We start from the raw sequence: 26,625 nt of genomic DNA, 5'->3' as shown, positions 1-26,625 counted from the left end.
CTCCCGGAGTCACTCATCCTTTAAGTAAGCAGGGTGGGGCTAGGTGCGCGTGCGCCGTTTTAACACTCCTCCCAAACTGCCAACTCTTCGCGCAGGCGGGTTGGGCTCGCTTTGCCTAGGTTGACGCGTGCGCCCTAACGGGCTCGGCTCCGGAAGACCAGACGCCTGCGCAGTGGGGGACCACGGTGACAGCCCTCCGGGAGGGGCGCGGAGCAGTCATGGCGGAGTCCTGGTCTGGGCAGTCTTTGCAGGCTCTGCCGGCCTCGGTGCTGGGCGCTCTGGGCGCCCTGGGCAGCGAGTTCCTGCGGGAGTGGGAGGCGCAGGACATGCGTGTGACCCTCTTCAAGTTGCTGTTGCTGTGGTTGGTGTTAAGTCTCCTGGCCATCCAGCTGGCGTGGGGGTTCTACGGGAGCACGGTGACCGGGCTGTATCATCGCCCAGGTGAGGCTCCCCACCAACCTCCGTGGACTGGCCGCCCTCACACCGGTCGGACTGTACCATTGCGCTCCCCAGAACCCCCTTAGACTACCATTGGTCCCCTAAGAACCGTATCGCAACTTAACGCTGTACTCTGACCCCTGCCAACGTGCCGTTTCACGCAAGAAACGCCAGTAGTCCACCCATCACATTATAATTTTTCTTTTGAACCCTCACCAGACAATACCACTAGTTCCATAGGTCCCCCGCCAGATTCTCCACCAAATTCCACTAGCCTCTAACCTGACCTGGGCTCATGCCTGCTCAGATCCCCAACCCAGCCTGCTGCAGCTCTGGATGTGTTCCTGCCCCCAGGTCTGGGCGGCCAGAACGGATCCACGCCTGATGGCTCCACGCATTTCCCTTCGTGGTGAGTAAATCTGTTCCCATCTCAACCCCGTGCTAGGCAGGCAGAAACACACTCCTGTGCTGGGGACTGGGGAGGGGAATTCTCAGGGTAGGAGTCTTCCAGCTTAGTGGCCTTTGAAGGAAGCTCCAAGATCTGCAAGTAGAGCTCAGGTTTCAAGTGACAAGGATGTCTGAACAGTCCATCAGTTTGCTGTTCAGCAACCTGCGGGGTGGACCATGTTATTCGTAATTTCAGAGATGAAATGGCAAGTCCCTTGGGCTCCACTCCACTGCAAACCCCTCAGTTGGGAAGGCCGGAGCCTCTGTTCTTAGTGCGCTGACTGGCCTCATCAGGGTCAGCCTACTCGTCTGTAAAGCATGAATTCATTAATCAGGGCATTCTGTCAGCTAATCTCTGAGCTCCTACCACATGGCAGGGACCAGAGAACAAGGACAACCCAGGCCCTGCTTACAGGGGGAGCCAGAGATTTGAAAGGGGAGGATAGCAGTTCAGGGGTGAGGGTGGTCAGAAGTTTCTCTAAAGAGAGACATTTAAGCTGAGGGCAAAGGCCAAGGTGTGCTAAAGTGTACCAGGCAAAGAGAATGGCTAGACCAGGCCCAGAGGTGACATATTGGAGGAATAAACAAGGCTGTGATGCTGGAGTTCAAATATGAAGGCATGGAGGGACCAGCAAAGCCCCAGACTTTGGGGAGCTATTGAAAGACTCAGCCGTGATTAGGCCGTGGCCTAATCTAATTTGCCTTTTTATCTGCCTGCCTTGTGGCAAGTACATAAAGGGATCCAATTAGAGAGGGCAAGAGGACAATCAGGAGACTTGGCACTGCCAAGGTTTTTTTCTTGGGCAAATGAGGAAGGATGGGAGAACCATCATAAGGTGGGGACCAGGAGGCAGGAGGAAGAATGAGTCTGTAGGGGAAAGGTGGTGGGCCCAATGTGTGCTGTGGGAGCTCAGCAGAAGTTAGATTGTAGTGTGGCCTTACTGAGCTCCACTCAGCTACTAGAAGCTAGAGAAAGCCAATCTCAGGGACTGTTGTGCTGCCCGCGGAATAACCCCTCTCTCTTCTCTCCATCACTTTTAGGGAAACAGCAACAAATGAACCTCTCAAAACCCACAGAGAATAAGGGAAGGCAGCAGAGGGGTCTCCAGGGACATCACCGGGTCTGCTGGCTCCCACACTGGGTTCTACTGCTGCCCAGACCCCAGGGATGACTGCAGGGGGGTCAGGGTTGGGGGGTAGGGAGTACCCCAGTGCTTGTGGAGTTGGGCCTCCACTGCCCTTGGCATTTCCTCCAGCAGGCCCTGGCACTGAGCCAGTAAAGAGTTTGCCTCTACCCTGATCTGGGTGCCTTAAGGAGAGAAGGCATGATCCTCCTCTCTCAGGGGTCAGTTTAGGAGAAGCCTCTGGGTTAGGAAGGCCAGCAGTCCATTTCCTGTCTTGGTTTTTCCCTCTCCCTCTTCCCATCCCCCTGGGGTGTGACCCCATAGAGATCTGTCCCTCTGAGAGAAAGCCTGAGGTTGACTAGCTCTGGGATTTGTAAGGGAAGTCTGTTTTCCCCTAAGCCCTAGGTTTTCAGAATTTGGTTTTGCTGTTGGCAGGGAGCTAGGAATCTTGGCCTGGACATAGCCTTACACTCTATGGTTACTTAGCTGGCCATTCAAGTATAAGGCAGGGGGCAGATGGCACCATCCAGACATGGAGACACCAAACACCCACCTTCCTATCCCATCCAGAGCTCTCCAGGTATGCGCCTGGCTATGGAAATTGTCTTATCCTGAGCATCGTTCTCATATTCCTCTCAATCCTTCTTGGAAGAAAACGGTGCCTGAAAGAGACTGAGCCTCAGGAATGACTTCCCATCCCCACCACTTAAGTGCCCGTGGGGTTGTGGGTCTGTACCCTGCCCCCTCAGAGAGATTCTAAGCAGTTAGTGCAGAGCAAGCCCACCTGCCCTGCAGCCTCATGACTTCCCATCTTCACCTGGAACCACAGGAGCTTCATCCTAAGATCCCACAGGCTCAGCTCCTCTCCATTAGCACCATCTCAGCCCCCAAGAACCCTTAAGAGGGCAGAGCCACAGGTTAGGCAGGCCTAGCCACTTCCAAAATAGGCCAGGGGATCTTCCAAAAGTATGGGTGGCAAACGCCAGTTCCCAAAGGTAGTGTGGCCCTAGACCTGTCTCCCTCCCTGTACTTCTTTCTGCTCTGTTAGATGCCACATTTCCATTTGGCAGCCTTTGCCTAGATCATCCTTGCACGGAGGTGCACTGGAGGTAGGACCACACTGAGCTCTTGCACAGGTACTTACTTGCAGAGTTACCTTCTGGCTGGCAGGATAAAGGTTTTGCAGCCCCAGGTCTACCCGCTGACACCACAACACACAGAGTCTCACATTCCACGCCAGGCTCAACTGAGGACGTGGCTTATTAAACATGGAAGTGCACCAGTTGTGTGGTTATTCAGACAGGAGAAAGGTGTGCATGCTCAGGGGAAACTGGAAAGAACACCCAGGGGCTGTTGCCCCTCAGCACCCAGAACTTAATGACTTGCGAACTTGGCGGGTGGATGCCAGCTCCCTAAAGGTGCAGTGCTGGGTGCCCAACACTGCACTACCCCTTCAGTTCTTATAGGCCTACCCCTCTCTAGGGGAACCCATGGTGAGCCTGTTTCAGAGGCCAGGAAGGCACTGGGATGACACCCCAGGAACCCTGTGGGCAAAGGACACTGAAGCTAGACTCTGGCAAGAAAGAAAGCTCGTTTAATGTTTTTTTTTAACAGTCAGTGGAGTCCAGTAATGGGCCGCAGGGCAAAGGCCAGCCCAGGGTAAGGCAAGTTCAGGAGGAGGCCCAGCCTGCCCTACAACAGCCCTGGGGCTCAGAACAGGTGGTGAGCCTGGCATGGTTTGCTGCTGGGCAGCAGGCTGGGCCAACTTGGGAATGTAGGAGAGTAAGTCCATGCCCCCTCAACCATCCCCGAGTTTACACACAGGCACAGCAGCCCTACTGGGCTAAGCCTCTGTGAGCCAGGAATTACTCCTGCCCAGGGAGAGGCAGCAGTCTGCATTCATGGAAGTAAACTAGAGGAGGTGGCTGGCACTGCCCAAGGTAATGACTCTCTGCAGTGTGAGAAACCATGGTGAGGTAGGTCGGGCAGGCCTTACCCTGCTAAAGGTGAGCTTTGTGGCACAGCCAGCACCTGGCAGAGTGGAGATGCCAGGATTGAGGCTTCTCATAGCCCTCCACAGGCAAGGGGGGGGTCTGTGGGGTATGGGCTGAGAAGGACATTGGGTGAACTGGTCTATCACTGAGTAATTGGTCTTGAAATTGAAATGGCACAGGAGGAGGGGGTGTAGGTGGTATGTCCCCCCCCAACCAGACAACCAGAGCCAGCCTACACCCTCGCCACCTACCCCCCAGTGTGTTCTGCCTCAGCTTCCTGACTAACCCCTTGTAGAATGCCCTCCAGCAGAGGGCCCAGCCCAAGCCACCTCACTTGAGGGTATAATAGTTTGTGGGTACAAAGGGCATCTTGCTGACCACAGCCATCTGCTGCTTCCGCCGCACCTCTACCAGGAGTGGGGTACCTGGCCGACTATACTCAGAGGGTACATAGCCCATCGCCACATTCTTCTTCAGGCAGGGGGAAGGGCAGCCACTGGTCACAGTACCTGTCCAGGCAGAGACCGTGTGTCAGCACCACCCTAGCAGGCCAGTTCCCCCACCCTCCTGGGGAAGGGGCAAGAGCTCTCCAACCTCCCTGATCCACCTACCAATCACGGTGCCCTCCATACTCAGGATGGGGCTGTGTGCCCGCATAGGAGCTCCTTCACACGTTAACCCCACACGCCTCCGCTGCACCTTGCCCTTCAGCTGGGGAGCAATAACTGCAGCTCCGGGAAAGTCCATGGTAGCTCGGCGGCGCTTTCCTGGAACATGACACACCAGACTTAAGCCACAGTCCAGAGAACCCCTGGCCACAGGTGGTCCTAGCTACAAGGGCCCCAAGTGACATCCATCAGCATTGAGGCCCCTTCCCTTGGACTCCCATAGGCCCTATTCCTCCCCTGCCATGTAGTCAGTCAGCCACCCATCTCCTGCCCCCTCGCGGCCATGCTGCCCCTCTCAGCCTGCTGGGGGTCCCCAGCATTTAATGGGTAAAGTTACAGTAACACCTGCAGGGAATGGAGGCTGGGGGAGGCTGGGTCACTGGCTCCAGGCTACACAACCTCAGGATCAGCCAGAGGCTGGCTGGCCTCATTCAGGGCCACTCAGCCTTCAGGATCCTACCCCTGAGTGCAAGCCCAGCTCACCCAAAGTCCAGCTGAGGCCCCCTTCCACAGGTGTGGTGTGTTCATCGATGTCGTTCCCATACAGGCAGAGGCCTGCCTCCAGGCGCAGGCTGTCCCGGGCTGCCAGCCCTGCCAGCTTCGCCTCTGGGTTTTCCAGCAGAGCTCTTGCTAGGCAGACAGCCCCCGCTACTGGCACTGAGATCTACAGGGGGCACGAGGGAGCAGGTGGGCTGCTGGCCCGAGTCCTGTGCCCTGCACTACTACCCTGCTCCCACTTCTTGACACACCTCCACACCATCCTCTCCCGTGTAGCCACAACGGGTCACGCGGCAGCTGGACACGCCAAATACCTCCATCACAGCACTGGTCATGAAAGGCAGTTTCCTCAGATCATCTGTCACACCGGCCTGTAGCACCTGGGCCGCAGTGGGACCTGGGCCGAGGGAGCCAGTGACCAAGTGTCCAGGTCCCAGTGCCCCTCAAAGCTGGACTGCAGCCCTTACTCAGGACCAGAACAAGCCCTGATCAAGTTCTCCACTGCGGGTAGAAGGAGATGCTCTTGCCTCACAGCCCACAGAGCCTTGGGGCCGGTCGAGGGAGGGCATGACACCCAGCTTAGAATATGACGTACAAACCTCACACCACCCACACCTTCTTCCTGCTACAGCCTCTGCTAAGCAGCGGAGGAAGCCAGGAAGGCAAAGTTCATCTCCAGCCCCAGCCTGGCCGCTCACCTTGCAGGGCTAGCAGGGCATTATCCACCACCTCCAGGCCCACATCACTGCCCGTGTTCTGAAGCTCCCTGATCTTGTCCTGAATGGAAAGACAAAACACCACATCGGCTTCGGGGGCCATTTCCAGGTGTTGCAAAGCTCGGCAGAGTAGGCTGGTTCTCATCTTACAAGGTCGTATAGGTGGTAGGGATGACCCAAGCCCAAGTCTTCCAGCTCTGACACCATGCTCCAGCCCTCCGCCCTCACCAGAGGATGCTCACCTAGGGGCCAGGGTCAGCTTCACCTCCCCACCTCCCCCAGTGAAACCTGGCATTTTCCAGGGAGGGCCCACTCTGGCCTGCTGCTCATTCACTCAGAGCTATTGTCTGAGCCCCCTGTCCCTACCAGGCCTGTCCTGGACAGCAGGAAGCTGCTCCGTAAGATGGGGTACCTAGAACACAAAGGGGCTGTACCTGCATGAGGGCCAAGTCCTTGTCCCAGCAGCCAGCATTGGACACCACATACAGGTATCCCTCAGAGGTGTTGGTCACAATCAAGTCATCTAAGATGCCACCAGCTTCATTGGTAAACAGTGACAGTGTCCCCTACCACCAAAGTAGAACAACTTTGCACTCAGGTCGAGGAGGCCAACGTCAAGTGTGAGTCAGACACACCAAGGAGCCCACTCAGCCCCCACAAACTCTTGAGCCCTCATGCATAGGGCTGGGGGGACCGGCATGCAAGGAGTAAGGCTGGGTCACCCCGGGACCCTGCCCGAGCCCAGGGTGTTTGACCCCATGCACTGGGAACGTTTTCACCCCTTCCCCACCTCGGGGGACCTCCCTAAACTAGTAGGGCCTCTGCACCCCTCCCCACTCAGTACTGAGAGCCCCATCTCACGCTTAATCCATGGTACCCAGGACTTGCTGCTTTATCCCACCCAAACCTGACGACTCAGTCCATGCTCCAAACCCCAGGACAGAAGCTTCCAAGTCCATCTTGATGAGCTCAAGAGCTCCACAGCAGCAACACCCCTAAACACTGTGAGGCTGGCCTCAGCCTCCCCACTGATGGAAGAGCCTGAGGCTGAGAGGTCATGTGAATCACCTGGGGATCTTGTTAAAATGCAGGCTCTGATTCAAAAGGTCTGGAGCAGGGCCTGAGAGTCTGTTCCTAACAAGCTCCTAGGTGATAATGAAGCTGCTGGTTTAGGGACTACACTTTGATTGCAAGGGGTTAGGCAGCATGGAAGGCCTCAGAACAGGACATGAACCTGGGCCTCCCAGCCTGATGTGGTGAGGATGGGATAGGCCCATCCCTGCAGATGGTCTGACCCATCACCGTGCCCCCAAGCCCAAAGTAGGGACTCAGCCCGTTTGCTGGCTCATGACTAAGAACGCCCATTGAGCAAAAGAGGGGTCCACCTGGTTAGGCCTCAGCTCTGCAATATCTCCAACCACTAGACTCTCCATCAGCTTCACCCGGTCACGGCCGTATATCTTGGTCTGAGAAAAAGATGAAAAGCCTCAGGACACTGCAATAGCTCCAATCTGGAAGGCCACTGGTCAAGGCGGCATCCTCCCTGCCTTCCACGGCACAGTCCAACCCAGCCAAAGTGACTAGTTTTTGGTTCTGCAGGTGGCAAAGTCCCCACCTTCTGATTCTCCCACATCTGCCAATATAGGAGGGAGTGTAATGGGGGAGGTTAGGAAATTTGAAAGGGCCCAGTGCCTCCCTGAAATACCCCCCTTTCCAAACCAATACCCAGGAGAGTGGGTAAAACTTTGCCATCCCTGGAAAACCCAGGACACTAAGTGGGAACAGGCTGGAGAGATGAGAGAAGAGCCAATCAGGTGACCCTCTGAATTAACTTCCTGGGGGTCACAGTCTGTGACACCCCTGAGATCTCCAACTCTTCTGAGAGGGCAGCCCTTGGAATCCAGCTCCCAGCAAACAAAGCCAAGGGTGGCACCACTGTGGCCAGGGAGGAAGCGCTGGAGGCCGGAGCGGTCCCCTGGCTCACCTGTAGCATGTGGGACACATCAAAGAGCGAGCAGTGCTGGCGTGTGTGGAGGTGCGAGTCAATGTGGCTGTCCCGGTACTGCACGGGCAAACTCCAGCCTGCGAACGCCACCATCTTTCCGCCGTGGGCCAAGTGGAAGTCATAGAGTGGTGTCCTGCGGAGCGCGTCCTGCGGGCGGCCGGGCTCAGTGCCACCAGGGCTCCAGCCCCCAGTCCCCTCCTTCCCCCAACCCTCCAAGATTGACACCACGCCCCAGCACCCTCTATCCCACCTGTGAGCCACTGATCGGACGGCCGGGGACTGAGGGGAGCACCTGCCCACGCAAGCCCAGACGGGCCACCACGCTCACTGCCCGCTGCATTGTGGCCTGTGACCGATGCAGCCGACGCACAGAGGCCACCACTCTGTCAGGCACGCTGGGAGATGTAGTCTGGACCCTGATCCGTCAAGTCTCACTCCCACAAAGGGGATCAGAAGAGGGGCGGGCAGCCCCGAGGGCAGGCGGGCAGGCAGGCAGGCGGGGCTTCAGCTCCGGGTGTGCAGTGAGTCCCAGCAGCAGAAAGACAGCCCCAGGCGCTTCCACTTGCCAAGGGAGGGTGGGAAGATCTCAACCAGTTAAGCTGCTCAGAATCAGAGCCTGGGGCTAGACCTCCCCCGGTGACGGCCCTGCCTCCAGGGGTCAAAGTTCAAGCAAAGGGCTGAGAGGCTAGAGTCGCACATTCAGGTCTTCAGGAGAGTAAGGTCAAAAGGGAGGAGGCAGAAAGATGAAGGGGACACGGCGGGGGGGGGGGGGGGGAGCCAGGGGCAGCCAGCCTGGCAGGCCGAGCACCACAGGAACCTGGCACATACGCAGGCCTCCAGCTCCCCCACTGGGCGCACACAGGCAGCCAGCAGCCATGCATTCCACAAGTATTTATTGATCTTGCTGCACACCAGGCCCTGTGCTGGGTGCTGGGGACACAGCTGTGAATGAAGCATAGTCCTCCCACCGCAGAGACCACACCCCCCCTCACACACACGGAGGGCTGATACTCCCTGAGCAAAGAACTATGGTCATTACCCTCTTAGCAAAAGCTGAATGGAACTAAATAAACGACCCTGCAGGGAAAGGTACAGCTTGCAAGAACCCTGACAGGTGAGAGAAGAGGGTGGCAACCATACAAACATTTAATTTTCCAGTCCAACACTTGTTGCAGTGCTGCCTCAAATAGCCGCCAGGGGCAAAGCCAGAAAAAAAAGAAAGAAGGATTTTCTCATTAGGAAAAGCAGTCTGCCTTATTCAGAGCTGGCCTGGGGTTGTAGAGGACTTAGCCTCTTAAGACACCAATGAGAACCCTCACCTGGGCCCACCTCCCACCACGATCCTTCATCACACTGAGCATGACTTTGGTTAGGAGGCAGCTGGGAGAAGGGACAAAGATGTACTTTGGGCTTTATCAGATGGCAAACAGGTCCTAGGACTCATTCTCAGGCCCTGGCCTTGCCAGAGGCTCCTGACCAGGTTAGGTGGGCAGACACACTTGAACATACATCCCAGAGTCGGCTCAGAGACCAAGGGACTCCGGCAGCCCAAACTGCCAGCTTAGCTCCCTAGGCAGGCAGTGGGGTTTCTACAGGAAATTTCTTTGTGGGCATGACACAAAGGGAAAAAAAAGACCACTAGGGGGCGCAGAAGGAAGAAATGGAGCTCCTGTTTCTCCCTCAAGCTTCCAAACTAAAAGAGTGGCATGGCAGAGCATTTGAGATCTTGCTTCCTGGCGTGTCGTCAGTTTGGCATAAATAAACTAAAAAAATTCTCTTTAAAAAAAAAAAGTGTCATGGCTACAGCAGCCTTGCAAGGCTAAATAGAGCAGGTTCTAGTAGGTCACCCAGCCCACTGCACTCAGGCGAGGAAGCGAGCAGGCAGAAGACAGGAGTATGCATGTTGGCAGGAGGGGCAGAGGGCACGCAAGGATTCTTAGTAAGTAGAACTGGAGTGTTTTTAGGGTAAGAAAAGGAGTCTCGGGTCACAGTCAGGTGAGGTCAGAGTGTACTCCACACCAGGTGCTCATGCTGAAGCCGCACAGTGAGCCCCCAAGAATCTTGAGTCTGTGAATGTGGCCCAGACAGAACGGGCATGCAGGCAACACTTGGAATGCACAGGGAAAGCACTTCGGCCTCTGATGACCCAAACCAGGCCTGGGTGAGCACAGAAGGTCAACGTCTTGGTTAAGAGCCATGGTTCAAGTGTAGGACAGCAAGTTCAGGTCGTAACAGCCATCCACCTGCAACACAAAAGACCATCAGATCTGACCCACTCAGAGCAATGGGAGCCAAGCAGAGGGAAGCGATCACTCACATCAAAGCGGCCGATCCTTGTGGAGGTGTGACTGGCCCGGATCATCTCTGTCAGCGCCCACATCTGCTGTACCTCAGAGGATACCCTGCTGGGGTCTGGGAGACCCTGCTCCAGAAGGAGGGGTCAGTGGCCATGGGGCTCTCCCCAGCAGCGCCCTTAGAGCTCGAGAGAGGGCAAGTTGGGCTATTGGCCCTCCAGCTGAGATCAGTAACATTCCCAACTGACTTGTGAAATATGAGGTTGGGGCCTGATGTGCAGCTCAGTCCCACACAGAGATACCTCAAATCCCATGGAACACCCAGGTGGAAGATAGCACAGAGTGAACCAAGGGCCCGAGGTCCAGCCCTTGATTCTTGCAGATAGGGGCCCACCTGGATGTCACAGCTATTCACACGTGGTTCTTACCCAGGGAGAAGGCTTACCTCAAGGAGGGGAGTGGGCTGCTCACAAGGCACTGGGTGGGAGAGCCACTTGGGAAAGGTCACGGAGGGGCTCTGCAAAGCAAAGACATACTTCCCTGAGGGAGGAAGAGGGGGAGAGTTCTGGGACCAGTTTCCAAGGTACTGGGAGCAGAGAGAAGGTCCCCAGAGCCTTGAATACTGGGAAAACCCTGTTCAAGGGTCCACAAAGGCCCAAAGGGCAGTCAGACTACCTAAGCTCTTCTGCCATGCAGAAAGAGACCCCAGGAACACAAGGAATAGAAGTATCTCCCAGCACCTGAAGGCTCTAGCTCTGAAACAGATGGGTGGCTCCAAAGGTCAGGGGATATGGGAACATGGCCTTACCTCTCACCTCTCATCATGAGCTTCCAACATTCCTACCTGGCTAACTTCCATGAAGGCCTCCTTCTGAGTCTCATCATCTTTACCCATCCACTCCCACCTCCATCCCCTCCCCCACCCCCACCTCTGCCAACCTTAGCTAGGAGCCTGCTGGGGAAAGGGCAAGGTCTGAGCTAGTCACTTACCTTTGGTCCCTGCTGGTAGATCTGCAGCTCCTCCACTGTGAAAGACAGCCACAGTGGTGATGGCTGTCGCAGAATCAGGCGCAGCTCCAGTACTCTAGCCATGTCACACAGCATCTGACACATACACATACAAGGCCCCAGCAAGGGCCCAGCTCACTGCCCAGGATCCTCCCAATGAGCAATGAGCCAACCTGTTGCCTCCCCAGGCCTTTGGGAAGGAAAGAACATTAGTCCCTCCAAAGCATTTCCCAAACAGCCACCGCCCAGGACAGCTTTGCTCCCCTCATCCCTCCTGGTATCCTGGCCCAATTCTCAGGCCCCCTGTGAGCCCTCATCTGGGCTGCCCTGGCCATGCTGAGTCCCAGCTGACCTGGTGTTTGAACAGCGATACATATTCCTGAGCTCCCTCCTCACTGTGTGGGTCAGGCATGAGGCAGTAGTCCCGCAGGCAGGTCACCCACTTGGCTTGTGTGTGCATTGAGGTGTACTGGCGAACACGGATGCTCAGAAAGGCTGTGTAGTAATTCTTAAACGTAATCTCCTGCAACTAGAGCACACACGACCCACCAGGACAAATCAGACCCAGGCACAGGGCCTGAGTGGCTCAAAGGCACCATCTCCTCCTCCCCTTAGGAATGCACTCTTCTACCAATCTAATAAGCATCCTTTGGGGCTCAAAGACAATTTCACTTTCCTAAAGGAGTTCACAGTATAAATGAGCAGGTCATATAAGCAATAAGCAACAACTGCAGATCTTGCCATATGTCCAAGATGCTGCCAGAGGTCAGAGCCCTAACTCTGGAGGAGGCAGAAAATGTACCTGTGAGGCCTGAAGGGGGAAGAGTTCACCAAGTGGACCAAGAAAGGTAGATAATGTAAAAAGTAGCATAGTCGCCTACGGCAGTTCTCATCATTGGACACTCATCAGAATCACCCAAGTTTAAAAATATGTATATATAGGTGTACAGGCTCCACCCTAGACCTACTGAATCAGGGTTTCCCAGCTTATCCTTAAGGAACAGCTTGAGGGAGAACCACACTCTGTTGGACAGAGTGCATAGGGCTGAGAGGCAGGCAGGGCACAGATGCAAAGTGGCCCTGAACGCCAGGCCATCAGAAAACGGTGGTCTTTATCATCTATGTTGAAGTCCTGCAGTGTCCGGTCACTCAGCCAGCTGATGTGGAAGTACAACTGGAAACTGAAAACTGGAGCCACTGGGAAGATCCTGATGAGGATTGAGTTGAACCGAACCTGACCTCCAGCAGAGACTGTAGGAATGGGCAGGAGGCAGGTTTGGGGGTAACCCATTGTCTAATGATCCCCAGGACAAAATGACCTCACCTATACTTGGTTCACAACGGTATTTCCAACACCTAGCCTACTAGCTTGGCACTTCCCTGCCAGCGCTGTCCTGCACATGGGGGAGACATGATGCGGAGAATAGAACAGGAAGCTGCCTTCTAGTAAGTGTGGTAACTAAAGGAATAAATAAATGCTTAACTGATGGCAAAGGCCAGGCAGCGCCAAGGCCTTATGTAAAACATTCAACGCCTGGGACACGCCCGAGTTCCCAGGTCGGCCCCGCCCAGGAGCCCAGGTCGCGCCCAAGGGGCTGGCTCACCTCGAAGGGTGCGACGCTGGGGAAGGTGACATCGATGACCAGCACTCCAGGCCGGCCTTGGGAGGCCCACACATCGCCCACTTGCAGCGCCACGGTGCCTTTCACATGGCAGGGCACCAACACGCGGGACATGGTGCCGGCGGTGGGGAACAAGCACAACCGCCGCTTCTAGCCTGGGACCCCTGCTCCTTCCCGGCGTCCCCAGCCCAGCCCCAAGAACCACAACTCCCAGGAGGACTCGCGCTTGTCCAGCCCAGCCAATCACCAACGCTGGGGGCGGGCCGGGAGGCGGAAGTGCCTGCGGAAGTGCTCCTTGAGCCCAGCCCTGCTGGGGCTGCAGGGCCGCCGGGGACCGTGCCTAGAAAATGGCTCGGCGGTTCTGTACCGAAGGCGTACGGACCCCTCTCGGTGCCCCTGGTCTCTCCGTTACTGCTTCTGTGCGGGAAGGGGGTGGGGTGGGAGCTCAGTTAAATCATGTAAAGCCATAAGCAGGAATGATCATAAGTGCCTGGCCTACATTAATTGCAAAAATAGATGTAAATCCCCCCGTCCTTTTTCTAATGGGCAAAGGATTTGAACAGATAATTCACGAAAGATAAATGGCCAATAAGCCTTTGAGAACATGCTTCACATGATATTCATCAGGGAAAGACAAATTAGAACCTCCCCTCCCCCGAGCCACTAAAAAAACGCTAAAATTAAGACTGGAATGACATTGGGCAATTCCTCAATTTCTGCCTTTTTGTATTTAGTTGATTTTTAAAAAAAAAAAATATCTTTGTTGATTTCAGAGAGAGGAAGGGAGAGGGAGAGAGAGAAATGGAAACATCAATGATGAGAGAGTCATTGATTGGCCGCCTCCTGCACGCCTGATGGGATTGAGCTTGCAACCCAGGCATGTGCCCTGACCGGGAATCAAACCACCATCTGGATCCCAGGCCTATGCTCAACCGCTGAGCCACGCCCCGCCAGGCTGGTTGATTTTTTTAGTGTGCCACTTGGATTTCCTTCTTTCCTATTTTTTGTTTTTTGTATATTTTTAAACTATTTTCTTTTTTTTCTAAATACTGTATATATATATGTCTTTATTGATTTTTAGAGAGCGAGGAAGGGAGAGAGAGAGACATTGATGCGAAAGAGAAACATTGATTGGTTGGGACCCAACCCAAAACCTGGGCATGTGCCCTGATCTGAAATCGAACTGGCAACCTTTTGGTGCACAGGACAATGTCCAACCAACTGAGTTACGCCTACCAGGGCAGATTTAATTCTTTTTAATAAGATATTTTATTTAACCCAAAATATGATTATGTCAACATAAAGGCTATTAAAATGTTAATTAGATATTTTACATTATTTTTAACCAAATCTTTGACATCAGGTGTGTATTTTACTCTTACAGCACTTCTCAATTAAGATTAGCTACATTTCGCCCGGCTGGGTGTGGCTCAGCGGTTGAGCACTGACCTAGGATCCAGAAGATTGGCATTGGATTCCCTGTCAGGGCACATGCCTGGGTTGCGGGCTAGGCAGCCAATCAATGACTCTCATCATTGATGTTTCTATCTCTCTCTCTCCCCCCTCCTTTCCTCTCTCTGAAATCAATAAAGATATGTTTTTAAAAAAAGGAAAAAAAAAAAAAGATTAGCTACATTTCAAGTGCCCAGTAGTCACATGTGCCTAGTGACTACAATATTTGACAGCATGGCTCTAAAATATAAATCCCATAAAAGCAGGACTTGATCTGCCTTGTTCTGACTGAATTCCCAGCACCTGGCACATAGTAGGTGTTTAGTGTTTGTTGAATTCGTGAATTAATAAAATAGCTTTGCAGTCATTGCACTATGCCCTGGGACTGGTCAGGTCCCAGCCCAGTGAGAACAAGTCTCTTAGCTGGCGACCTTCAGCATAGTCAGGACAGTAGCGCCACCTGCTGGAAAGTGGAAGTTACCCACGCATAATGCTAGGCTCCCAGACTCAAGGCTGGTGGCGCCACCTGCTGGGAAGTGGAGAGTCACCCACTCATAAGATTAGACTACCAGAGTCAAGGCTGGTGGGATTGGCATAGGAGGGAGGTGGGCTCTGGATGCCTGGAAGGATATTCCTTACCTGACCCTTGGACCCAACTTCCCAAAGGTCTTTCCTAGACCTTATCTCCTAGTATTACCAAGGCAACGATTGTATCAAGAATCCCATCAATAATCAAAAGCAAGTCCTGGCTGGTGTAGTTCAGTTGGTTGGAGCGTCATCCCACACATTGGAAGGTCATGGGTTTAATTCCTGATCAGGGCACATACCTGGGTTGCGAGTTTGAGCTCCAGTAGGGGTGTGCACAGGAGACAATTGATTGATGTCACATTGATGTTTCTCTCTCTCTCTTTCTCTCCATTCTTCCTTCTCTAAAATCAATTTTAAAATAAAAATAAAAAACAAGACCATGACAGGCTCCCTTTTGAGTGGTCCACACCTGGATTCTGGAAATGGCTGCTTGAAAGAGTCTCCTTCAAGCCAGCCCTCTGTCCAGTCCTTCTTAAATTCTGTTGGGTCTAAGCCTTTGAAACCTAATGAAAGCCAACCTCTTCCAACTCTCTCTCTCTCCCTCCCTCCCTCTCTCTCTCTCTCTCTCTCTCTCTCTCTCTCACACACACACACACACACACACACACACAAGTTGCTGTTGCTCATATATATAAACTTCTATTCAGTGAATGGCACCTTGGTCCAATGGCATAGTGGGTCTCCAGTAGCAATCAAGTTTCTGATGCAGGTGGGGAAATCTCCTAACAATGTTGAATGAACAAAGTGGGATAATAATAGTAACAATAAATAACCGCTAACACTTATTTAGCATTTTCTGTGTGCCCAAGACCACACAGCTGATGAGTGGCCATATTGGGGTTCAACCCTGGCAGAGGGATACCACGTTGTATATAGAATTTGTTCTCAACTTTATGCATTTTTATATTTAACAAATACTTACTGAACATTTTTTTTTCACATAGGCATACAGCAGTGAACCAGTCTCCATCCTCAAAGAGTTTTCATTCTAGTGGAGGAGATGAGACAAAACAGTTTATATATAACGACTAGTAGTGATGAGCACTGGAACAAAATCGCAAGAAACACATCCAACATACCCTTGCGAGAATTCAGCCAGTTCACTTTGTTAAAGGCTTCCTGGACCCTAGGGAACACAGAAGTCCTTTTCTCCTCTCCTACTGTGGGTTCAAAATTGCTTATTGGTAGCAGGAGGTAGCAAAAAGTGACTAAATAAGGCCAGGCTCTGCCTAGAGGCAGCCACACTGGGCAGCTTACTGAATGAGTGGAAGACGGATTCAGTTTCAACATGAACCAAAAGGGAGGGCTATGCTGGGTGGGCTGTCAAAGGTTGAGAGGAAGTGGGATTCAGGCAGGACTCAGAAGAATGGGTGTGATCTCACCTTGTGCTATGTTTAGCCCAGGGTCTGGTACGTAGCAGATGCTCAAAAAATGTGGTGAGTGACTGATATAGCCCATTAAGGAAACAAAACAAAAACAGAAGGTATGTTATGGGTAAGTATGTGAATCCCAGCCCACAGCTTCCAAAGCTCCCTGAGGCTCCCAGTTGGCAGCCAGACTCATCTGGGTAGGCAGAAGGTCGGGGCAGCAGATACTGTTGGGAATCTGGGGAGGCCGAGTGTGAACAAGACAGCCCAGCCCTGGTGAGGTACAAGTCAAGATGGCCAGGAGCTGGCTCAAGACTCACAGCCAGTTGGGCCAGAACCAGACTAGAATTTCTCCTACCTTAACCACACTGCAGGCACTTCTAACCTGGAGTCCTTGGAGCACTGCGGGGATGTTCTTATAAGTTATAGGCAAGGTTCTGTGTGTAGGGAGTGTTGGTCTGGGAAAGTATCAAGGACTTTTTTGGATTACGGAGGTAGGACCCTGCCACAGGCAATGAAATCCATGATACCCCTTTCTCAGGCTTGGTTTCCAAACAGGCCCTACATCGGCTTCCTAAATGTTGGCTCACAGCCCCACCTACCATCTCCCTGGGGCCTGCCATGGAATACTCAGCTGCCCCATCCAGGGCAGGAAAGAAGACTTTTTCCTTGGGGGCTGCTAGGCATAGCTGGGAGCTGGGAGCCGTTTCCTGCAGCTGCTGGGGACAGGGAGCCAAGGAATGCTTGTGCTTCCCTGGCTTTCCTGGGACCCACTGTCCTGCCGCTGAAGTCTCTGGGCCCCACCAGGCCCCACTCTGGGCCTCACGGTTGGTACATTTTATCCAATTATGAAAGGAATCTGGAACGAGATGACTCTAGCGTTGGGCAATGCAGGACCGGCAGCTGTCTATCTTGTCAGTTCCCCCACCTCCCCCTGCTGGGCCTCCACTCCACACCATTCTGCTCAGAGTTAAGCAAGTTCCAGCAAAATCTAGGATGCTCGACAGGGGCCTGCTCGGGCAGTCACCTCTGCCCCATTCTTGTCCATCTGGCCAGGCCTGGACACGCTCTGCTGCCGCCGGAGCCCTCCCGGGAATGCACCCCGGCAGCAGGATCGCATCTGCAGTGACCCCTCCTCCGCTGACCTCAGGCCGGCCGGCCGCCCACTCCCACACCCCCGCTTCCTGTGTGCAGCTCCCCCGAGGCTGGAGCACGTGCTCCTCGGCCTGCCTGTGACTTCTCTGTCTCTGCCTTTGGACTTCTCACATGTCTGGGCGCAGAGTAGGTGCTCAGTAAAGGGCTTTGAGATTTGATTTGGCTACTTCCCGGCTCGCTACCCAGTTCCTTACCCTTTTACGCTTACGGACTGAGGTGGGACCCGAGGGTCTCAGGTTCAATTTTGGCCAGGGGCATGGCATGTCCCTGGGCTGCAGGCTTGGCCCCGGTCGGGGTGTGAGTGGGAGGCAACCACTCGATGTGTCTTGCATTGATGTTTCTGTCTGTCTCTCTCCCTTCCACTCTCTCTGAAAAAGGAAAGAATATCCTCAGGTGAGGATTAAAAAAAAAGACTGATGTAGGTTTAGAGTAAATGCCAGAACTGGCCCTGCCCCGCGTGGCTCAGGGGCTGAGCAGCGACCTTTGTCCTGGTAGGGGCACATATCCCAGTTTGGGCTCCATCCCCATCAGGGGGCGGGCAGGAGGCAGCCGATCTACTTACATTGTTGTTGTTTTGTTTTGTTTTTAAGTGTCTTTATTGATTTCAGAGAGAGGAAGAGAGAGGGAGATAAAAACATCAATGACTAGAGAGACATTGATCGGCTGCCTCCCGCACATCGCCCACAGGAGATGGAGCCCGCACCCCAGGCATGTGCCCTGACCCGGAATCGAACCTCGATCTTTTGGATCCTAGATTGATGTTCAACCGCTGAGCCCTGGCCAGCCAGGCGAACACATCATTGATGTTTCTCTTTCTCTCTCTCTCTCTCTCTCTCTCTCTCTCTCTCTCTCTCTCTCCCTCCCTCCCTCTCCCTTCCTTTCTCTGAAATCAATAAAAATATATATATTTTAAAACCCCAGAACTGCCGAAGATCCTATAATCAGGCCACCCTGAGAATACCTCTGTCCAACCACTGGTCCCCAGGCCTTTTTGCTGCTCTTTGAAAGGGGCTAGCTGACCTGGACGCCTCTGCCTTTTCTTCCTCGCTGAGGTCGGCCTGAAGCCTCTTCCCGCCTTCACTGGTCCCTGACTATTTCCACAACTCAACAATGTCAACACCCAGCAAGATGAAGCCAGGGTGCACGAGGGGAGAGGGAGGCAGACCTAGCCCTGCTTCTCCCAAGTCCAGAAGCCCTTCTGAGAAGTCCCAGGCCTGTGCGTCCCACGCTTCAGGGGCAGATGCATCCTGGTAGTTGACATTTTGATGCAACTTACCCATTTTTTCACCCACTCAGCAAGCATCAGTGGAGTTCTTTGCTCTGGGCCAGGTACAGTGAGGCTATGAGAAGATGAACACAGATCCACAGCTTGGCCACTTTCTGGCTAAGTGACCTCTGATGAGCGACTTGACCCTTGGGCTTCAGTTTCCTCGTCTGTAACATGAGTCAATAATAGTAACTGTCACAGATGGCTGTTGGGAAGCATACTGAAATTCTGTGTGTCCAGGGTGCGGGGTGCAGGACACAGCGCAATGACGGTAGCCATTATTTTCAAGGGCAATCTCTGCTGTGCAGGAGCCGGAGGTCTCCCAGAGACGATGAAAAGGCAGATGCTTGGAAGGCTTGTGGGTTGTTCTGGAGCAGGATAGGCAGGACTTGAGTAGGTGGGTGAAGAGCAGACCACGCAGGTGGTACTGTGCAGAAAGTTGAGGGAAAGGGATGAGTTGACCTGTTTAGGGCAGGTTCCTGTTGCCCAGGGTGGCATTGGGTGGGGCTTCAACGTATCCTGTAGGTGGGTGGAAGTCCCTGAAGGTATGTTGGTTTGTGGGATTCCAGTTCCAAAATGCCAACTGGACTGTCGAGGAGGTCTCTCCAGAAGGCTCCAGGGCTCCAGTACGGATGTAAGGCCGCACTTTCAGTTTTGAATTTTGTTATCGATTTGAGAGACAGAGAAAAAAACATCAACCTGTTGTTCCACTTACTTATGCATCATTGGTTGCTTCCTGCATGTGCCCTGATCAGGGATCGAACCTGCAACCGTGATGCATTGGGACAGCGCTCCAACCACCGAGCTACCCAGCCAGGGCAAAGGCCTCATTTTCAATAAAATGTTCAGTCATCCCTTCCAATTTTATTGGGTGCCTTCTAAGTGCCAGGCTCTTTCTTAGGTACTAGAGGTTCCCAGGAGGGAGCGAGGGAATAAGCAGACGCAGATCTCCTGGCCTGTCCTAAGGGTCAACTTTAAATCCAACGTAATAGTGTGGTGGTCTAAGCAGGGATGCAGAGCAGGACACACGCCCAGGCGGGAGCTGAGACAGGAATGAGGCTGGCCAAGTGGAAAAAGAATGCTGTGGCAGAAGTGCTGATAGTGGGAGGATGTGAGGGGAGCTGGCAGATGCCCGGCATATTTGTAAGAACTTAGAGTCTCCATGTGGCAGGGGTCATGAAAATCCGGGTAAGGAGGTGTTGGTAGGTATTGAGAGAAGTGGAAGTGGAGATTGGAGATCATGTGGGCAGAAGTGGAGGGCAGAAAGGTGGGGGTGGGGTAACGTGGAGGGAGGGGCTGCGCCTGGCAGGTGAGCAGTGAGGTAGGCAGAGAGCTGAAGGGGCAGGGTCACAGGTAGCTTTGTGTCTGGACATCAGCTCTGGCTGCCGCCCCACAGCGCCTGGGCCTACAGCCCCCTCCTCCCCGAAAACCACACCTGAAGGTGCCCAGAAGACCAGGGCCCAAGAAGACAAGGGAGGTGCGTAGGGTGGGGGCTGGCACCTCACCCTTGGGCTACAGGAGGCAAGGGCACCTTGGCCCTTGAGGAGCCTGGGAGCAGTGGCAGCTGGCAGCTGTGGTGGGCCTCCAGGAGTGAGCACGGGGCCATCCGAAAGGCCGGGCTGTGGGGGGCGAGCGGGGCCAGGAGGGCAGAGGAGGGGGTCGTGGCAGTTCAGCCCCGGGCAGTGCCTGCTCTAATCCAGCTGTCTGGGAACAGCTGCCCGCCCAGAGGGAGGGAGCTGGGCAGCAACAGGTGAGGGAGCTTCCTGGCTGCTGGGCCGTGGGAATGGAGGTCCAAAGCCAGTGGGGGTGGGAGGGCACTGGGGGAGGGGAAGCATCTGTGGGCCAACAGGCCAGCCCAGCCAGAGTTTCAGATGCAATAGAAACTCCTTTGGGAAGCCTATGTTGGGGTGGGGGCTGGGGGGCTAGAGAGGGATCCAGTGCTCTCCTTCCCCTTCTCGTGGTTCCCCCAAAGACCATCCTTTTGGGCTACACAGCCTCCTCCCCTAGCCCTCTGGGACTCTCCCCAACCCTTGTCCCTGGGTTGTTTTTCCCACCCCACCCCCCTTCAGCTCCTTATCTACACCTGTGTCCTAGCCCTTCTCCTAAGAAGGAAAGTAAACAGCCTTTTGGAAAACTCTGGCTCAGAAGGTTCAGAGAGGGAAAGGGGTTTGCCCAAGGTCACAGTCAGTCAGAGGCAGGCCCCAGGGCCCCAGCTTTGAGGACCTCAACTCTGGGCTGCCCAATAGTATTCACCCAGAAGAGCAGGTAGGCTTGGGGCACCTGCAGGCCCTACCTCCTGCCAGCAGAGGGGACTTACTGGGAGCAAGGTTGGTCCCAGTGATCGTAGGCGCTCACTTCTATGAAACTGAACCATTTGTGGAGGGTCCCAGGCAGCAGGGTGAGTAGAAGGACAGCTCAGGCAGCGGGAGGGTAGGGGTCAGCTGAGGCCAGCCTTCCTTCCTGCCCCTCCCGCCCAATGGGATGAGCAGCTGCTGGGCCCTGCTCTTGAGGCCCAGGATATCCCCTTCAGAAGCAGCTTTCCTTCCACCCCCAAACCCCCACCTTTGTATTGTACCAGCTGCCATTTTCCCTCATGGGCAAGGAGGTGGGATGAGAAAGGCAGACACCAAATGCTTCTTTTCACCTTCTCTGGAAAAAGCCTCCACGCCTTGTGAATGGCTCTTTGTAAGGCCCCTGGGACCTGTCTGTGCCTCAGCAAAGAGCTTCCGCCATGCTGGCAGCCAGCCTGACCCACACCCAGAGTCCCAGAGCCCTGGCTTCAACCTGGGGTTTCATTTACCTGAGGACCCTTCCTGAGACCAGCCCCCAGTCCTTCCCACTCCAGACCTTCCTGGTCCTTGAGGTCCCTTGTCAGGTTCAGCCTACTGAGCTGAACACAGGTCCTCTCCTGCCTGTTCACAGGTGATCCCAGCCAGGACCTCAGTCCACTTCAGGTAAATGGCAGCTGCAGGGAGGGACCTTTGAAGGTCACTGGCCCAGAGTACTAAGCAGGAGGAATATGGGTGGGCCAGCTGGCTGAGGCCTTGAGTGCCTTCCAGGTGACACCCCACTTGTCCCGAGGGCCTCCTGCAATCCTGTGTCTGGCCGTGGCCCTAGAGGAGTGGGTAATTTCCCTGAAACCTGTCTTGGGGCAGGACCTTGCCCCCTACTCATGACCTCCCACTCCCCAGTCTTTCCTTCGGCTCTTTTACTCTCTCCCCACCTCCACCTTGGCCTAGCCCTTTCTCCAGGGAGTTGGTGCTGGGCCCTCTCGGGGGGACTCTGCAGGGTCTGTCCTAAAGCCCTTACCTGCAGCATGTACCAGAAGCTGCCCACACCCAAGGGAACCATTCCTCCCACCACAGGGGAGTCTCCTCCCCCTGATTTTCCTCCTCTGGAACTGGAAGGAGGGGTCCCCCCCCTTGCCCTGCATTCCAGGGGGAGGGGGAGGCAAGAAAAGTGAGAAATTTCTAATGCTTGTTCTGACTTGACTTCCCTGGAGGTTGGTGCTCCTCCACTACAGACCCCCAATCTCCGCCCTGGGCTCAGTCTCTCTTTCCCCCCCTACCAGCGGGAGGAGGGCCTCCAGGGCTGGGGCCAAACTGCTGCCCCCTCATTCCTCACCCCACTGCATTCCTGCCAGGAGGCCTGAGGGCACCCGCTCCACTTCCCTCCTCCTCGCTCCCGCCCTTCAGCTAACCTGTCCCTCATTCCTGGGACCTACTCTGGCAAACCCCAGCCCCAGCCTCCTTCAGTCCATCTCCAGCACTGGCCCTCCCTCCAGTTGCTCTTTCTGCCCTGTTCACTGTTCCATTCACTGCTGGGCGCCTCAGCCCTGCCTGCCCCCTTCCTCCTCCATTCCCTAGGCTTGCTCCCCTCCTCCCCTGGCAAACCCCAGGGCTTCCCCCTCACCTCCTGCAGGACCTCCCTGATGAACCGAACCACACAGCAGACCCTGGCCCCTCCCAGCCTTCCCAGACCGATTATTATATTTTTATTGACTTATTTATTATCACTTTATTTATTTACTCTGTATCTTTTAAAAATATATGTTTTTATTGATTTCAGAAAGAGGAAGGGAGAGGGGGGGAGAGAGAGAGAGAGAGAGAGAGAGAGAGAGAGAGAGAGAGAGGAAGAAACATCAATGACGAGAGAGTCATTGATCGGCTGCCTCCTGCGCACCCCCTACTGGGGATGGAGCCTGCAACCCAGGCATGTGCCCTGACCTCCTGTTTCGTAGGTTGATGCTCAACCACTGAGCCATGCTGGCCAGGCTGCTCTCTATCTTGTTACACTAGAATTTGGGCTCCACAAGAGCAGGCCTTGTTCCTTTTATCTCTCTCTGGGTTCCCAGCATAGAACAGACTCAGTAAATAACTGTGGATTGAAAACATATGATGGTTGTTTCATCCTGGTCCTGACTCAGTCGCATAAAGTGATCATCAGTCACAACCAGTGAGCAGGCAGCTCTGAAGGCCACATATGAGGTCATTTGATGATGCAGATGACCGAGAGGCTCAGAGAAGGCAAGTGGCTTATATAAGGTCACCCAGTGACCTTAACCCTGGGGCCCAGTAGGGGTTATTACTCACTTGGACAATGGGAGGCTTGCTGATGAGCTAACATTCACTCTTTATCCTTTCATTAGCTCCGTTCAAGATGACTCCAGGGGTCCCTATCATTCCTTCCAGAAATGTTAGGGATTCCCCAGACCACAGGTGGGGCTCCCAGAGGCCCTGCCTATCTCTGTCAGCACTCAGCCTAAAGCAGAGGCTATCTGTCCACTCTGCTCCAACACTTTCCAAGGGCATGCCCAGCAGCTGTGATGACAGTCAGAATCAGTGGTTGTGTCTCTTGACTAAGGGGAATCCAGGTGGATGGGAGAGACATGCCCAGATCTCAGGCTTACTCTGAGAGAAAGAGGTGTTTCTGCCCTGGAGAGACCTGTGGTCCAGCCCTGAGCCAGACAGTGACATATGACTGAGAGCAGAGAAGAGACTCTCAATCCGTTGACCTAGATTAGTGTGGGCAGCTTCCCCCAGGACTGGGGAGTTTAGGAGCTAGCTGGTCACTGACTGAACAGAATCAACAAATAGGCCCCTCGGCTTTGCTCACTTTCACTGGCCGCCAGTCAGACCAGACCTAATCTGGTGTTTAGTCCAGTGCTCAAGGCCAAGAAACCCAGTGTTTTGGGAACAGTCACCAAAGTTGGCCTTGGGGGACTGTACATCCCAGGGAGTAGCATGTGACTGAGGGAGGGGGCAGTGAGCATGTGTGTATACCTATTGGGGAGAGGTGACTTTTTTCATTTAACCTATACTCACCTTTGCTGTGGTGCTCCAGGACTGTATTGTCCTGGAGGGCCAGGTGTGGAAGCTGCTGCCTGGCTGTCTGTGCCAGACGTGTATGGAGGGGTCTGGTGGCAGTGCTGGAGTGGAGGGCCCTGTGAGGGAAGGAACTGGCTTCTGGGAAGGCTGGTGGTGGCCGGCAAACACGCCTACTGGCAGTTTCTCCCGGATGAACTTATCAGCCCTTTCATTCTGCCAGAGCTGCCAGACAATCTGCCTTCTGTTAAATTCAGACAAAAGGGACCCCTCCCTTGCCCTGACTTGGCTGGCTCTGCCTGCCAGCCCACTGCTCCAGGCAGACCTGAAGGCCTGGCATTTGGGTCAGGAGCCTCACCCTCAGCCAGCATGGCCCCCGCCCCTCTCCATCGGGTCTGGGGGAGGATCAGCCACAGGAGCCTTCCTTTCTCTGGGAGAGTCTGAGGCTGGGCACTGGCCCTTGGCCCTTAGTTCCTTGGAAACATGCCAGAATAAAAAGCCTTGGAATCTGAAGAGCAGAGAAAAGTTTGATCCATGTAGGTGTCTGGATTTTATCGAGCTAGAACCAAGGCCTTGGCTAAATCATATCAGCCCTAAGTAAACACTGGGGCATTTGCCTTGGGCCTTGCACAGGACTTGGACCCTTGGGGATGACTGCCTACTAGGAAGTGGTTTCTTCCTTCCCAAACAGAAACTGAGCCTCTACTATGTGCAGGCTATTAGGTGATGGTTGCAATGGGGGCCCAAGCAAATTGGTCGTGGCCTTAAGGGTTCACACTCTAGTAGAGACACAAACCTTGAGCTGATAATCTTCCTGGAGCCTCTGGCTGGGGGTCTACGTGGAGAAATCACTAGAGGCTGAAGGGCCAGGGGAGCTGAAGGGTGACTGTCCGTCCTGAAAGCCCCATTCTCAGCATCTTGATCAGTCCTCCCAGGCTCATACCACTTTGGGCAGCTATTCTTGGGAGTTCTCTGGGCCTCATTCTTGGCTTTGCTCTCCAACTGGCTGTGAGCACCAAGCCTGACCTAGGGCAGCCTAGGCCCTGCTGGGGTTCCAGAATAGCCCCCAAGAGTCACTGGAAACATTGTGCTGAGCCCTAGTGAGGAATGTGCAGTTCCCTAGGAGGGGAAAGGCTTTGGTTTTCATGACTAAAGAGTAACAGGGTCTTGACTTTACACCCAATCTAGGGTCCCATGAAGATAGCTGTCCACCTCCCTCTTTACTCTGCTATAAGCTCCAGTGGAGGGGTGTTTTAGGCTCCAGTGGGGGCTGGTTAGGCCTCAAGAGGCTGTTCCAACTCTTGCCAGCCAGCCTTCCTGACTTCTAGGCCTTAAAGGAACAGGAGGTTGGGTGAACCCCAACTCCAGACAAAAAATAAAGCCAGCAATGAGGCTCAGAGTTCAGAACTGTTCTGCAAAGGTTGGAGGGCTGTGGGAAGGGGACAGCATCAGGGCCAGCCTGAGGCCACAGCATCTCCAACTGAGTCCCAAACCTGGTGAGGCAGGGACTGGAAAGGATTTAGCTGTCAGGGCTTCAGGCAAACTCTGGTTGTTACTCTCTCCTCCCAGGATGAGAAAGGGCCTATCTCACTTTTTGGCACCAGCTAGTCGAGGTAGAGACTCTCCCTTGGCCAGAGCTCTGGGGGTGCTTGGGCATAGGGTTCTGGAGCCCTGGATGCTAGAACGTGGCCTGGTGCTTCATTTGGCAAGACCAGTGCCCAAAAAGATGGGGAGTGACTCTGGCATCCATGGATGGTCAGCTTATGTGCAGATGGTAGAAGGGAGGTGTCTCATGAGGCCTATACCCAATGCTGTCTTTTGTTTTGGAAAAACATATATATGTATTCAGGCACTAAAATCCCCTGCAGAACCCAGGGCTGCCCAGCCATGCCTGGTGTGTTTTTCTGGGGAGGTGGGTGGAGGGAGACTCTGTAAGCTGAAGGAGTGAATGAGAGAATATATTTTGTTTAGAAACCCAAATAACTTTCTGCATTCTTAGCCTTTTCAAAGCAGCAGAATTTTAGAGCTGAAATTGAAAGGCCATTAATTTTTAGTTTTAACATCTAAGAGATGATTTTGGGCCTTTTCCTGGTTTTTAGTTCCATTTCTAGACTGTGTGAATGGGGTTTGGAGCCTATGCAGTTAAGTATAAAGAATCACAAAGGGTTATGCGTGTTTGGGAGGAAGGGCATTCCTTTCTGCTCTCTCTGAAATTTGCTTCTCCCAGATGCTCCTAAGCTGGGGGAGAAAGTGAAACCAGACACAATGGGTCCTCGCTTCCTGTGGCTACTTCAGCCAATTAAGCAGAGATAAGGCTGGAACACGTATGAGTGTTTATTTCAATAATGTGGCAGTATAGGGAGAGCAGCAGGTTTGTCCACATAAAATCTACTCTACCTGACCCCCCCCCCCCCATTAGCCAGTTCCTTATGTTGGGTAGAAGGACAAAGATTACATGGGGAAGTGGGCGAAAGGAATAAGAATGGGTATAATGGTTTACAGGTTACACGAAATGTGGGTTGGGGAGGGGTTGCAAAGGGCAGGGCACCTCCAGGTGGAGGGTACTCCCACTGGGGATTTGCAAAAGGGTGGGGTGCCTCCAGACTCCTTTGTTTCGGGAACAAAGTTGTTAATCTTTGCATGCTGATAGGCAGTTTA

The 26,625-nt window shown here is 54.0% G+C and overlaps 3 protein-coding genes across 4 annotated transcripts; 1 reads left to right on the top strand and 2 right to left on the bottom strand.

The window, feature by feature from the left end:
* The first annotated feature begins 218 nt into the window (after window positions 1–218).
* TCTA (T cell leukemia translocation altered) lies at window positions 219–3,282 on the top strand. 2 transcript variants are annotated; one of them, XM_016202767.2, is made up of 3 exons: window positions 219–441; window positions 793–847; window positions 1,927–3,282. In XM_016202767.2, the coding sequence occupies exons 1-3, from the start codon at window positions 219–221 to the stop codon at window positions 1,967–1,969; spliced, it is 321 nt and encodes a 106-aa protein (XP_016058253.1). In that variant the 3' UTR covers window positions 1,970–3,282. The 2 variants fall into 2 exon arrangements, 1 of the variants encoding a protein (XP_016058253.1); XR_015715680.1 differs by having other exon boundaries at window positions 352–441; window positions 746–847; window positions 1,927–1,969.
* Window positions 3,283–3,581: 299 nt separating this feature from the next.
* Window positions 3,582–8,376, bottom strand: AMT (aminomethyltransferase). The gene is made up of 9 exons (XM_016202870.2): window positions 8,141–8,376; window positions 7,870–8,037; window positions 7,271–7,351; window positions 6,320–6,451; window positions 5,868–5,946; window positions 5,421–5,566; window positions 5,155–5,335; window positions 4,615–4,770; window positions 3,582–4,512 (listed from the first exon to the last, which is right to left on the bottom strand). The coding sequence occupies exons 1-9, from the start codon at window positions 8,228–8,230 to the stop codon at window positions 4,334–4,336; spliced, it is 1,212 nt and encodes a 403-aa protein (XP_016058356.2). The 5' UTR covers window positions 8,231–8,376; the 3' UTR covers window positions 3,582–4,333.
* A 390-nt stretch (window positions 8,377–8,766) lies between these two features.
* NICN1 (nicolin 1, tubulin polyglutamylase complex subunit) lies at window positions 8,767–12,962 on the bottom strand. Its single transcript, XM_016202768.2, has 6 exons — window positions 12,797–12,962; window positions 11,545–11,721; window positions 11,175–11,288; window positions 10,630–10,701; window positions 10,208–10,312; window positions 8,767–10,133 (listed from the first exon to the last, which is right to left on the bottom strand). The coding sequence occupies exons 1-6, from the start codon at window positions 12,926–12,928 to the stop codon at window positions 10,092–10,094; spliced, it is 642 nt and encodes a 213-aa protein (XP_016058254.1). The 5' UTR covers window positions 12,929–12,962; the 3' UTR covers window positions 8,767–10,091.
* Between the last annotated feature and the right edge of the window lie 13,663 nt (window positions 12,963–26,625).

This window comes from Miniopterus natalensis, chromosome 15, assembly GCF_054644295.1.
Source record: "Miniopterus natalensis isolate mMinNat1 chromosome 15, mMinNat1.hap1, whole genome shotgun sequence".
Classification (NCBI taxonomy): Eukaryota; Metazoa; Chordata; class Mammalia; order Chiroptera; family Miniopteridae; genus Miniopterus; species Miniopterus natalensis.
Note: the sequence above shows the minus strand (reverse complement) of the source record. Positions and strands in the feature narration are given on the sequence as shown.

What these genes read in the sequence shown, in the direction of transcription:
- TCTA (XM_016202767.2), top strand. Translation starts at nt 219, where the DNA reads ATGGCGGAGTCCTGGTCTGGGCAGTCTTTGCAGGCTCTGCCGGCCTCG. An exon ending in CGGGCTGTATCATCGCCCAG is followed by an intron (nt 442 to 792) that starts GTGAGGCTCCCC and finishes TCCTGCCCCCAG; the next exon opens with GTCTGGGCGGCCAGAACGGA. An exon ending in TCCACGCATTTCCCTTCGTG is followed by an intron (nt 848 to 1,926) that starts GTGAGTAAATCT and finishes CATCACTTTTAG; the next exon opens with GGAAACAGCAACAAATGAAC.
- AMT (XM_016202870.2), bottom strand. Translation starts at nt 8,230, where the DNA reads ATGCAGCGGGCAGTGAGCGTGGTGGCCCGTCTGGGCTTGCGTGGGCAG. An exon ending in GTCCGATCAGTGGCTCACAG is followed by an intron (nt 8,038 to 8,140) that starts GTGGGATAGAGG and finishes GGCCGCCCGCAG; the next exon opens with GACGCGCTCCGCAGGACACC. An exon ending in TGCCCTGCTAGCCCTGCAAG is followed by an intron (nt 5,567 to 5,867) that starts GTGAGCGGCCAG and finishes CCCTCGGCCCAG; the next exon opens with GTCCCACTGCGGCCCAGGTG.
- NICN1 (XM_016202768.2), bottom strand. Translation starts at nt 12,928, where the DNA reads ATGTCCCGCGTGTTGGTGCCCTGCCATGTGAAAGGCACCGTGGCGCTG. An exon ending in CCAGCGTCGCACCCTTCGAG is followed by an intron (nt 11,722 to 12,796) that starts GTGAGCCAGCCC and finishes TGTGTGCTCTAG; the next exon opens with TTGCAGGAGATTACGTTTAA. An exon ending in TATCGCTGTTCAAACACCAG is followed by an intron (nt 11,289 to 11,544) that starts GTCAGCTGGGAC and finishes TGTATGTGTCAG; the next exon opens with ATGCTGTGTGACATGGCTAG.